Source organism: Salmo salar, chromosome 07 (assembly GCF_965601325.2).
Source record: "Salmo salar chromosome 07, fSalSal1, whole genome shotgun sequence".
NCBI classification, from domain to species: domain Eukaryota; kingdom Metazoa; phylum Chordata; class Actinopteri; order Salmoniformes; family Salmonidae; genus Salmo; species Salmo salar.
Window position 1 is genome coordinate 47,113,868 of NC_138297.1, and position 12,782 is coordinate 47,126,649.

The 12,782-nt window shown below is 41.5% G+C and overlaps 1 protein-coding gene across 11 annotated transcripts; it reads left to right on the forward strand.

Annotated features, from left to right (window-relative positions):
• On the forward strand, window positions 1-7,911 carry LOC106609294 (suppressor of cytokine signaling 2). Of its 11 annotated transcripts, none has more exons than XM_082977702.1 (4): window positions 1-571; window positions 1,354-1,399; window positions 1,744-2,013; window positions 5,630-7,911. In XM_082977702.1, the coding sequence occupies exons 3-4, from the start codon at window positions 1,890-1,892 to the stop codon at window positions 6,106-6,108; spliced, it is 603 nt and encodes a 200-aa protein (XP_082833828.1). In that variant the 5' UTR covers window positions 1-571; window positions 1,354-1,399; window positions 1,744-1,889; the 3' UTR covers window positions 6,109-7,911. The 11 variants fall into 11 exon arrangements, with proteins under 11 accessions (XP_082833828.1, XP_014063416.1, XP_014063417.1 ...); XM_014207941.3 differs by lacking the exon at window positions 1,354-1,399 and having other exon boundaries at window positions 1-391; window positions 509-576; XM_014207942.3 differs by lacking the exon at window positions 1,354-1,399 and having other exon boundaries at window positions 1-391; window positions 509-571.
• Window positions 7,912-12,782: the final 4,871 nt, after the last annotated feature.

A 12,782-nucleotide genomic window follows, 5' to 3' on the forward strand; every position in this document is an offset into this window, starting at 1 on the left:
TTGCGCTCTACACCACGTGACGTGATTCCTGGAAAGTTCTTGGAAATCGGTCTTTTGTGTATAGCTGTGGGCTTATTGGGGATTTGGTTATTCAAAACACATAACGAAGGAAGGGGATTCAACGCCGCGGAAAAGACTGTCATTGGGATCTGTACCAAAAACGAGACAAGAGTGGTTTGGTGACTTTCTGCATGGCATTTTAAACCTTAACATTACCAGCAGCAAGCGAGTCGTGCGGAGTCGACTTGCCTCGGTCGCGAGACGTTGTCATCGCCTGTTTTGCACCACGGGTTGGAAAATGTTCTTAGTTTGTTTGCCATCTCGCCAAAATGACAACCGATTGATTAGCCCGCAAGAAGATAAATAATACCACATGGAAAACTCTAGCTATGTAATGTCATCTTTCAATGTGATCGACATGGCTAAACTAGCTAGCCGTTCCCTGGAAGTGTATAGTTAACGAGCGGTTTTGTGCTTCGTTTATTAATCTTAGTCCCTTTTTCTCTAGGGAGAAGTGTGTATTTCAATGGCCATCGGTTGAGTCGTTTGGTGCTGGATCCACTCGCAAATAGTTAGGTGATTTTTCATTCATATCTGTTCATAGTATATTTACTTTGTAAACTACCTAGTCAGCATTAGACAGCTAAACTGTAATGTTAAAAATGTGTTGTGAACATACGCAATAGTCGATGGCACGTGCTTTATTGGCTTTGGAACAGCGGTTATTTAAAAACGTTGCAAATGTACACGACCTCAATGTAGGCTTTAATGTAGCCTACACAAAATAATCAAACATAGCTACAATAGACAAGTTGCAAACACCGAACAAGGCTGAGAATGGTGATTTTATCTGTTTTCAGTATCCCCCGCCCTGCGTATAGTGAGTTTAAATTGCAATTTCCGAGAAGTAGTCGATTTCGCAGATCGTGCCTTAATCTGTTTTTTAATTCATATTTGAATGCAGACAAAACACATTTCCTAATCTTTCATCTCCAAGCAGCAATTGTAATACCTCGAGCATTTAAGTGAAATGGTATTGTTTTATTGAATATTTATCAAGCGAATTAATTAGGCTTTTCAGTGTTGACCTTGTTTCGTGCCCCCTTACTTGCCATGTTTTTTAGTTTTTTTAAGATTGCGCAAAAGTAACCCCATTCATATACATCAACTACCTTTAGCAGCTATTGAAGTATCTTCTGGCAGGGGAGTTAGAACCCCGACGCTCGTGCTGAACGTTAAAACGCATCACTTGCGGTACGATTTTGGAAACGTATTTAATATCAGCGAGAAATTAAATTACTACACGCCTTTATAGGGTTCGGGTTCTCACACGGGTATATTTCCATGTTACAGGGGTACCAGTACCGAGTTGATGAGCAGGGGGTACGAGGTAATTGCGGTAGGTGTGTAGGCTACTTAAGGGTAGGGGTAAAATGACTAGGCAACAGTTAGCAGCAGTGTATGTGATGAGTCGGAAGAGTTAGTGCAAAGGTGGGTCAATGCAGATAGTCCGGTTAACTATTTAGCAGGTTTATGGCTTGGGGGGGTAGAAGCTCTTCAGGGTCCTGATGGTGCATCGCTACCGCTTGCGGTGCGGTAGCAGAGCGAACAGTCTATGACTCGGGTGGCTGGACTCAAGCACATAACAGATATGCCACAATGTAACGTTAGCTGGTATCTAGCACGAATGCCCGTGGTTAAACTGCATTCATTTACGTGTGTATCTTATTTATTGATTTACAGGACGATTCATTCATAAAATTCGAGAAGAAACCTGCAGAAGAAACTGGTTTTGTGACTGTGGGGCAACTGCCTGTCTTTTGGGGAATATTTTTGCATTTGTCGGATGTCTTTTGGCCTACGGCTGGGCAATTTCGGGTGGTTCCCCAATGACCTGCCACTCACCCGAATCCACCGAGACCATCGAAAATGAGAGAACGGATACGGAGTCGCGAGTTGTAGACTCCGATGAGACTCGCATCGGTCAAGCCATGAGAGACCTTAAAAATACAGGTGGGTACATGTCCTCATTTTATAGCTTTAGATTACCTCTACACAAACATTTCGACATGATTACTTATTAATGTTCCTATTTTCAGCGTTCTAGTAGTTTTACCAGTACCCAGTACTGTTATATACATACGAGCATGACATATAATGTCAAAGCATTTCTGAATTACAAATAAACGATATAGCCTAACTTTCTAAATATTGTTTTGCAATACAAAATCAAAACAAGACCATGTATCTCTATGACCCTGAAAAAAAACGAGTGATTGTAAGTAAACTAGTTTGAAAGTAACCTTATCTAAATGCTCAGTACGCACTGTCTGTACTCTTTATGCATGGTTGAAAATGACAACTAAACAAAGCACACTTGGTATTTCATCGTTCAATGAATGCCTTTCACCCATATTTATCGTGAACAGTAACGGGTTTGGTCTCTTGAATTTCGTAGTAATTCATGCATGAGTTTCTGTTTTTAAGTCGCAGAATGTATAAGGAAGATTTTGTTATTGTGAGTTTGTTTGAGGACAACTTTTATTTTTTTACAATTAGACGCATTCAATTGAAAACATGTTCAGAACATGTCTATGAATGAATACAATGTGCCTTCATTCACATGTTCGGCATTGATGTACCTGTTTCACAAGACTTGTGTTAATTTACTGTTCTAATGAAATGTATGTTTCACTTCAAATGCTGTTAGAGTGAATTTAGATATAGGATTGCCATTATTGGAATGCTGTGGAGAGGGGATCATGAAGAGCTTGTCCAATGTTGTGATCTTAAAATGGAGGTGGTCATTTTATTAGGTAAACATTTGTGGGTTATTCAAAGATCAAGCATCTTTAATGTATTTTAATAAGAGGCATGTATTATCATTAAAGGGAAATAAAAAAATGTAACTTCATATTCATCATCTCCAGCAACATGATCAACATATGTGAAAATGAGGATGGGAGATAAGTGTTTCCAATGACATCAACCAATTAGTAAGCAATGCCTACTAATAAATTGGTGATGTCATTGGAAACACTTATCTTTATTTACTACAAAACATAGATGTGCAATTTTCACATGTTGATGTTGGGGTGGTGTTGGAGATGATGAATATGAAGTAAAAAAAAACAAATCTTTATAATTTCCCAGAAAAGCACATTGTTTCTAAGCAAAGCTCATAACTCACAACTATGTGGGGAAGCTGTGCCAACCTTTACTGTTGAAAAGCGATATCTCAAGTATAAATACAGTAAAGTAGACACACTAAAGCAGGGATCATCAACTAGATTCAGCTGCAAGCTGAGCGGATGGTCGGGGGCCGGAACATAATTGCATATTAGTTTACTGCAAATTGACCTCAAGAAGCCCAAACAGATAATATTTGACTAAAACATAATCATTTCAAACCTTGCTTACATTTGTAATCGTGATCATGTTTCATTATTATATGTGGGAATAAATCACTTAAAGCTGATTTCCTGTTTTTAGTCTTTTATGTCCAACATATATTCTATTAAAAATATTTTATATATATATATATATATATATATATATATATACTGAACCCAAAATATAAATGCAACAATTTCAACATTATGCTGAGTTACAGTTAAGGAAATCAGTCCATTGAAATACATTCATTAGGCCCTAATCAATGGATTTCGCATGAATGGGCAGGGACGTAGCCATTACATTTGCATAAGTAATCAGACCCTTTATGCAATATTTTGTTAAAGCACCTTTGGCAGCGATTACAGCCTCAAGTCTTCTTGGCTATGACGCTACAAGCTTGGCACACCTGTATTTGGGGAGTTTCTCCCATTCTTCTCTGCATATCCTCTCAAGCTCTGTCAGGTTGCTCCCCATCCAACGCAGCACAGCTATTTTGAGTTCTCTCCAGAGATGTTCAATCGGATTCAAATTCGTACTCTGGCTGGGTCGCTCAAGGACATTCAGAGACTTGTCCTGAAGCCACTCCTGTGTTGTCATGGTTGTGTGCTTAGGGTCGTTGTCCTGTTGAAGGTGAACCGTCGCCCCAGTCTGAGGTCCTGAGTGCTCTGGAGCAGGTTTTCATCAAGGATCTCTCTGTACTTTGCGAACGTTCATCTTTGCCTCAATCCTGACTAGTCTCCCAGTCCCTGCTGCTCATAAATATCCCCACAGCATTATGCTGCCACCACCATGCTTCACTGTAGGGATGGTGCCAGGTTTCCTCCAGACGTGACACTTTGCATTCAGGTCAAAGAGTTCAATCTTGGTTTCATCAGACCAGAGAATCTTGTTTCTCATGGTTTGAGAGTCCTTTAAGTGCCTTTTGGCAAACTCCAAGCGGGCTGTCGTGCCTTTTCCTGAGGCGTGGCTTCTGTCTGGCCACTCCACCATAAAGGCCTGATTGGTGTAGTGTTGCAGAGATGATTGTCCTTCTAGAAGGTTCTCCCATATCAACAGAGGAACTCTAGAGCTCTGTCAATGTGACCATCAGGTTCTTGGTCACCTCAATGACCAACGCCCTTCTCCCCGATTGCTCAGTTTGGCTGGGCGGACAGCTCTGGAACCACCAAGACTCTTCCTAAACTTCTTCAATTTAAGAATGATTGAGGTCACTGTTCTTGGGAACCTTCAATGCTGCAGGTATATTTTGGTACCCTTCCCCAGATCTGTGCCTCAACACAATCCTGTTTCGGCGCTCTACGGACAATTCCTTTGACCTCATGGCTTGGTTTTTGCTCTGACATGCACTGTGAACTGGGGACCTTTTTATATCGACAGGTGGTGCCTTTCCAAATCATGTCCAATCAAGGATGATCAATGGAATCAGGATGCATCTGAGCTCAATTTTGAGTCTTGTAGCAAAGGGTCTGAATACTTATGTAAATGAGGTATTTCTGTTTTATTTGTAATACATTTGAAAAAATGTCTAAACCTGTTTTCGCTTTGTCATTATGGGGTATTGTGTGTAGATTTGAGATTTCTATTTAATCCTTTTTAGAATAAGGCTGTAACGTAGCAGAATGTGGAAAAAGGGACAGGGTCTGAATACTTTCCGAATGCAGCGTGAGAGGGAGACATATTTAATTAATTACTTGGGGGACCAAATAAAACCACCTGTGGGCTGCCAGTTGAGGAACCCTGCACTAAAGGGTACCAGCTTGTGAGTGCTACTTTCAGAACTACTGGCTAAAAAGTGTACAAAAGTACTGGAAAATATCTAACTTACACAAATCCAGTCAAACTTAGTTTTTTGGTTGAGGGGGTCAGTGAGAGGGGGGGGGGTGGAGGTAGACAGTCGCTGCTGCAGTGTACACTAACTGCAGAGATTCCTCTCATACATTTCACTGCAAAAGCACTATAAAAATTGTGAGAATTTAACATGTTAACCCACTCTCTAAGACCAAGTGGAATTTGTTTTAAAATTCCTGTGGTCAGTATGAAGGTCTTTTTTAGGGTTAAGGCTTAAATTCAGGTTTAGTTTCATGTTCATAATTTCTGACTGTGTGCGCTCGTGCATGAGATTTTGATTTGGATTACCGTCTTTTCTCATAAAGCGATCTTGTTTTCTTTGAATAACCCAATGTTGTCCTGTCTCCATGTGCTAATGCATGCGTGTGTTTCTCTCTCCTAACAGGCTGGTACTGGGGCAGCCTGACCGCCAACGAAGCCAAAGAGATTCTCCAGGATGCATCAGAGGGCACCTTCCTGGTGCGAGACAGCTCCCAGAGGGACTACCTGTTCACCATCTCTGCCATGACCTCCGCCGGCCCAACCAACTTGCGTATCGAGTACAAGGAGGGAAAGTTTAAACTGGACTCGGTGGTGCTGATCAAGCCCAAGCTCAAGCAGTTTGACAGTGTGGTGCACCTGGTGGAACACTACGTGCAGCTGTCCAGGACTACCAGTAAAGGGGCGTCGTCAGGGGCGTCGAAGTCCCTGGCCCCACCCAACGGGACAGTTCAACTGCTACTGACTAAGCCTGTGTACACTGCCACGCCCTCTCTACAGCACCTGTCCCGGATCGCCATCAACAACGCCACCAGGCAGGTGCAGGAGCTGCCTTTACCCAACAGGCTAAAGAACTACCTGACGGACTACAGCTACAATGTGTAGTAGGACTGCAAATCCCAGATCTGGTTTGGGGATAGAGAGCAGTGCACCTGCCATGTAGTGGCAGTCAGACTATCACCCAGTCCGAAGTCAATCTTTAGCCCCAACCACTAGACACGGCTTGACGGCCCCCGTACTTCTGGAAGGATTGCTGTTGAGCAATATGCTTATAGAGCCAAGTCAGTCATCTAATCCTCAGGAAGCTAGGTGGAATGTCTCCCATATTACTACACCCTTCCAGTTCCTTTAGCGCTACAGTTGTTCATCAAAAAGGGCTTAGGAGTTGGAGCTAAGGGTTGATTTCAGACCTGGGTCATGTTCATAATCTCTGAAACGGGTGCAAATGTTTTCAAGCCGAGGTGGTATACCCTGCCTGCAGACCAGCTCAGGTAAACAGGGTTTCAAACCCTTCTGAACGAAACCCAGTAGGGATTGCAGTTGGCACTCACCTTTTTTTTTTGCTTCTCGTTTCAAGCTCTTTGTTGTTGCTTTACATACTCTGCCTCATGTCTGAGAAATGAGCATCTGACACGGTGTCCACTTTTTGTTCTGATTTATGTTTTTGTTCATATTCTAGATTTTATTTTTTTGTACTGTAATCATAAGAAGGGGCAGTGCTGGGGTGTCGGGAACTACATGTAGTGCAACTAGTCATTTAACTACATTTTTCAGTAGCTTGGAGGTAGTTGGAACTAAATCCAAGTCTTGGTAGTGTTTTCAGTAGTTAATTACTTTTTTGCCGTGTAGTGAACTACTCCATTTAATTTTTTTTTGTAAAGTTTGCAACTTATTTTTCAGACTTACTTAATTGTCACTTGAAAGTGTTTCGGTGTTTTAATAGGGATAAATTATGAATATTTGACTCCAAGGTGATCTGACTTGCAATTTGTAGTCTGACATTTCAGATTTAGATATAAGAATTTTGCACGTAGTAGTCTGGATGTAGTGAACACATTTTTCAAAATAACTTTAAGTAAGCTATAAGTAAGTGTAGCTTACTTTCTTTCAGTGCAAAGTAATTGGTAACTTGGTAAACTATTTTCAGTGTAGCTTCCCCAACACTGAGAAGGGAGAATTATTATTTATTTATTTTCACTCCTGATTTATTTTTTATAAAGCACAAGCAATATACAGGCTTCAAATCTGGCGTTGATTTCTCTCACACTGTCTCGCTCTGCCTCCTGCTAAGAGGTTAAAAATAAGATTTTTGTCGTTTCTTAATCCTGGATGTTCCTCCCACTACGCATCACTGTTCTGCGAAACATCAATACTTCATCACTGTCTTTTCCTTCAATAGAAAATGCCCTTGAGCAAGTCGCTGCTCACACCGCAGAACTAGACCTTGGTTTGACAGACAGGCTGTATCTAACATCTAGCTACTACTATAATAAGGAATTACATTTCCAAGAGCATATTAGATGTTCGGCCAGGGGTTTTCATTGGATCCACGTGAATCTTATTTTAATAAATATTTTTGAAGTATTTGATTGTGCTAATGTGTTTCCTAGAAAAATAAAAGTTACAAAAATAAACCCTGAAAGCATGCTTTATCATAGCCTCTATTCTGCAATTTGGACTGCAATAATGAATGTGACGCAGGGGTGTCATGGTGCTCGTGTATTGTTTGACTCATTCTCAATTTTCAGTACATAAGGTTCAGTGTGAACAATTCTCGCAGAATATTCCAGAATTCACTCTTGATACATGATCATGACATTTACTGTTTTCATATGGTGCTTAAATACAAGTGTCTAATGTTTTCTCTGTGAGGAAACCAGAAAAATAAAACAAAAGAATGGAATCGAAGACTCGTTCCTATCTCTGTGTGAAGGTTTTCAGTTTACATTTAGCTATAGGCTCTGGGCAAGAGGTTGGGTCGATGTCGAGGGGGCACAGGGATGAGGCACCAGTCAATATTGTTTTTGTTTGAAATTAAACGTAATAGAACCCACCCACCGGCCACTAAAACAATCAATTCCTGCTACTGAGACCTGGCTTGGCGGGCAACAACCCCAGCACACACAGCTCTGGTCTCTCTGGGTTGACTGCATTCCTGCGGCTTCTAAAGCAGGAGGGGACGTTTAGACTAGGCTGGAGCAGACAGAATTTGATGCAAGACAGAGAATCAGCAATCATGTCCTGCAGAATATATTTCTGTAAATGAGTTCTGTAATGTTGTCCTGTATAATATGCCCCTTGTTAGCAGCAGATCCAAAACACTGTTCAAAGGTACAGATTGGAGTAGACTGAATTGAAGCAATTTCCTATGACTCAAAGAACTGAGTGCTTCAGTAGGCTATATGTTCAAATTCCACCTGCAGCATTCAGTTTTATGTAGTGTATGTTGGATCCATCCTTGCTCACAGTACAGTGGCTTACCCACTGAGAAAACAGTGTTTGGGGCACATCGGCTGCAGCCTGCTTAGCTCTGGGCCGTCCTAGCTATCGCTGGTTTGATGAGATCAGGCTGGGTATTAGATCGTATTCTGCTTGTGGAGCAGAATGAGAGACTTAAATCCCCGTGCCCATGCTTACACTTTCTATAGGGACTGTTCATTCTGTAGCGGTCGCATGATGGAAAGGCCGGTGGTGTAGGGATGTGTTCTGCTGTACCTGTGGGTTCTCGCCTTCCTCAGTCCAAACACCATTACCTCCAGTAGGCGAGGAGAAAGGTTTAAATTTAGCAGGCTGGGAAACCTGCCTATTTGGTAACACCACCTGAACACTCAATATGGACTCATTTTGTGTGCAGACAGTGTATCAGAAAGCATTTTTCTGAGAAATCCACCGGGTCCAAAAACAAACCTTGGTAACGGCCAAGTAGTGCTATTGGAGAGGCAGCTTTGGAATATGTCCATATGTGTTGCACTCAGCTGATTGCTAACCAATTACATATTGATAATGCGTGTGCTTTGTCTCTTCATGTTATATACGTCAAGTCACCTGCAAAGCACATCTGTCAACAAATGTTATAATAGATCACTTCGAGGCATAACACTTCCTTCGTTACATGACAGAGGAACAGGTTATAAAACAGGTCTGTTTTACAGAAATGGTCAGTTTCACTCCACGTTGCTTCCTCCTTTCATAATCCGAGACAACTGCAGACTTCAACAAACCGTTGTTGTAATGGCTGAAGAGGAAGAGCTACTATGTCAATCAGGACTCAAAAGGTAAGACCGTTGATGACCGGTTGAATAGGAAGAAGACATGGAAGAAGGATCAAGGCTGTCAATTGTCCTATCGACCATGGGTTAGGGTTTCCCCTGCTGAGCTGTAGGGAAGCTATCTGACACTCCCTGAAGGGAGAGTAGGTAGACCTACTAGTGCTTACGCCTTAGTGTCGTTGGCTGCAAAGCTCTCACCGGGTCACTAGGGCTTTTTTTTCTCACTGTAAACGTGTTACTGTCTTACACTCGCTATCTGTTATCAATCACCGGTCCAACCTGTTTTGGTGTCCGTTATTATTACTGGGATATTTAAAAGGCAAATGCAGCATCCTTGTTCTTGTCATTCATATCCAAGTCTACCATGCAAATATGAAGCCTGGTAACAGCCTCAACAGATCAGTTGGGACATGAGTTTCAGCACTGATCTTATATCTCGACATGGTTCAGTAATGCAGAACTGGGTGCAACTAGACACATTTGAAAGTTTTATATTAATTGTGCAGTTCATCTCTATTATTGTAGTATTATAAAAAACCTTAAGCACCGGAGATGCAGAGATGTTCCTTCGGCTCTGTTCGCATTCTCATGTAGTTATGTTGGATTGGCTCTGCAGCCGTATAGGTTTTAGACTGGACACTGTTCTGAGAGTTGCACTGACACTGCACATTGCCATGCGGATGGGACATGACGTTTCAGATGCAACTGTAATTGAAAATGGCAGGTCAGATTAACATGACAATGATGACACGTAGGCCTGCCTGTCAACATGGGTTTAACTCATTAACTGGTGTCACATGGGATCCCATCAGGGATTTATACTCAAGGCTTCGGCTCCCTCACCTTATACCTCTCAAACATAACTTACAGTGTTAATAGTTTAATAAGAATGAAAACTGTTTTGTTTTATTGTTGACAAATAAATCAGTCTAAAGCTGGAAAAAAGAGGACATTTATTTGAAATTAATGTAAAAAATAAACAGTTCATCTCTGGGGTGCATTGTTTACAAGACAAACATGAGACAGGCTAATTCTGCCACAAACAGAATATTTTTGAAGTCATCAGAGGAAACATTCCCCAGTGCAATTGCCGGCCCGTTTACTTCCTCATCTGGGGCGCAGCTACAGTTGAAGTCGGAAGTTTACATACACTTAGATTGGAGTCATTAAAACTCATTTTTCAACCACTCCACAAATGTCTTGTTAATAAACTATAGTTTTGGTAAGTCGGTTAGGACATCTACTTTGTGCATGACACAAGTCATTTTTCCAACAATTGTTTACAGACATATTATTTCACTTATAATTCACTGTATCACAATTACAGTGTGTCAAAAATGTACATACACTAAGTTGACTGTGCCTTTAAACAGCGTGGAACATTTCAGAAAATTATGTCATGGCTTTAGAAGCTTCTGATAGGCTAATTGACATAATTTGAGTCAATTGGAGGTGTACCTGTGGATGTATTTCAAGGCTTACTTTCAAACTCAGTGCCTCTTTGCTTGACATTATGGGAAAATCAAAATCAATCAGCCAAGACCTCAGAAAAACAATTGTAGACCTCCACAAGTCTGGTTCATCCCTGAGAGCAATTTCCATACGCCTGAAGGTACCACGTTCATCTGTACAAACAATAGTACGCAAGTATAAACACCATGGGACCACGCAGCCGTCATACCGCTCAGGAAGGTGACGTGTTCTGTCTCCTAGAGATTAACATTCTTTGGTGCGAAAAGTGCAAATCAATCCCAGAACAACAGCAAAGAACCTTGTGAAGATGCTGGAGGAAACCGGTACAAAAGTATCTATATCCACAGTAAAACGAGTCCTATATCAACATAACCTGAAAGAAGCCACTGTTCCAAAACTGCCATAAAAAAGCCAGACTACGGGTTGCAACTGCACATGAGAACAAAGATTGTACTTTTTGCAGAATTGTCCTCTGGTCTGATGAAACAAAAATAGAACTGTGGCCATAATGACCATCATTATGTTTGTAGGGAAAAGGGGGAGGCTTGCACGCTGAAGAACACCATCCCAACCGTGAAGCACGGGGGTGGCAGCATCATGTTGTGGGGGTGCTTTGCTGCAGGAGGGACTGGTGCACTTCACAAAATAGATGGCATCATGAGGACAGAAAATTATGTGTATATATTGAAGCAGCATCTCAAGACATCAGTCAGGAAGTTAAAGCTTGGTCGCAAATGGGTCTTCCAAATGGACAATGACCCCAAGCATACTTCCAAAGTTGTGGCAAAATGGCTTAAGGACAACAAAGTCAAGGTATTGGAGTGGCCATCACAAAGCCCTGACCTCAATCCTATAGAAAATGTGTGGGCAGAACTGAATAAGCATGTGCGAGCAAGGAGGCCTACAAACCTGACTCAGTTACATCAGCTCTGTCAGGAGGAATGGGCCAGAATTCACCAAACATATTGTGGGAAGCTTGTGGAAGGCTACCTGAAATGTTTGACCCAAGTTAAACAATTTAAAGGCAATGCTACCAAATACTAATTGAGTGTATGTAAACTTCTGACCCACTGGGAATTTGATGAAAGAAATAAAAGCTTAAATAAATTATTTTAAGAATGTGAAATGTCAGAATGATAGTAGAGAAAATGAAGTGGTGATCCTATCTGACCTAAGACAGGGAATATTTGCTTGGATTAAATGTCAGGAATTGTGAAAAACTGAGTTTAAATGTATTTGGCTAAGGTGTATGTGAACTTCCGACTTCAACTGTATGTAATGTCCGACTAAAAACTTGCAGTGGCTCAAGTTTTTAGTCGGACGTTACATAGCTGTGCCCCTGATGAGGAAGTAAACTGGCCGGCATTGGAGAACGTTCCTCCGTGGCTGTTTCCGAAACCAAGTGTAGGTGGGGTGGCAGGTAGCCTAGTGGTTAGATCGTTGGGCCAGTAAATGAAAGGTTGCTGGATCAAATCCCCGAGCTGACAAGGTTAGGGTTCCAAGTTCCTTTCTCAGATCTGTCATCAAAAGTAGGTGATCCAGTGATGTCTGAATAGTTGTCAGTTTCAGAACAGGGAACTAGGTTTGTGTGTGTTTTTTTGGCACAATGTGTGAACAGAATGGAACATTTCATGGAAGTGTATGGGTTGTGGTGAACTCACATACTCTTTCTATTATCTGCACGTATGCTGGGATCATGAATGACATGATTGTGCCCAGGGGTCAGTGGTAGTAGATTTCAAACCATCCATCATAATTTCATACAGTATCTCTACTGTGAGCCGGTGTGTGGGGAGACATATAGATAATTTGTATTATTTGTTTTTAAGGATATATACAGATGGTTCAAAGGATCCAGTCAGTGGTAGGGTGAGGGCTACACCCGTATATCCCAGGTTTCAATGTTATGTTAGAGTATGTAAGCGGTTAACCTATAATGTGGCCGAGTTGAATGCCATGATTCTAGGTTTGAGATGGGTGGAGGAGATGAAACCACTCAGAAAGGTGATCTGCTCTGATTCGGCTGCAGTGTTGAGT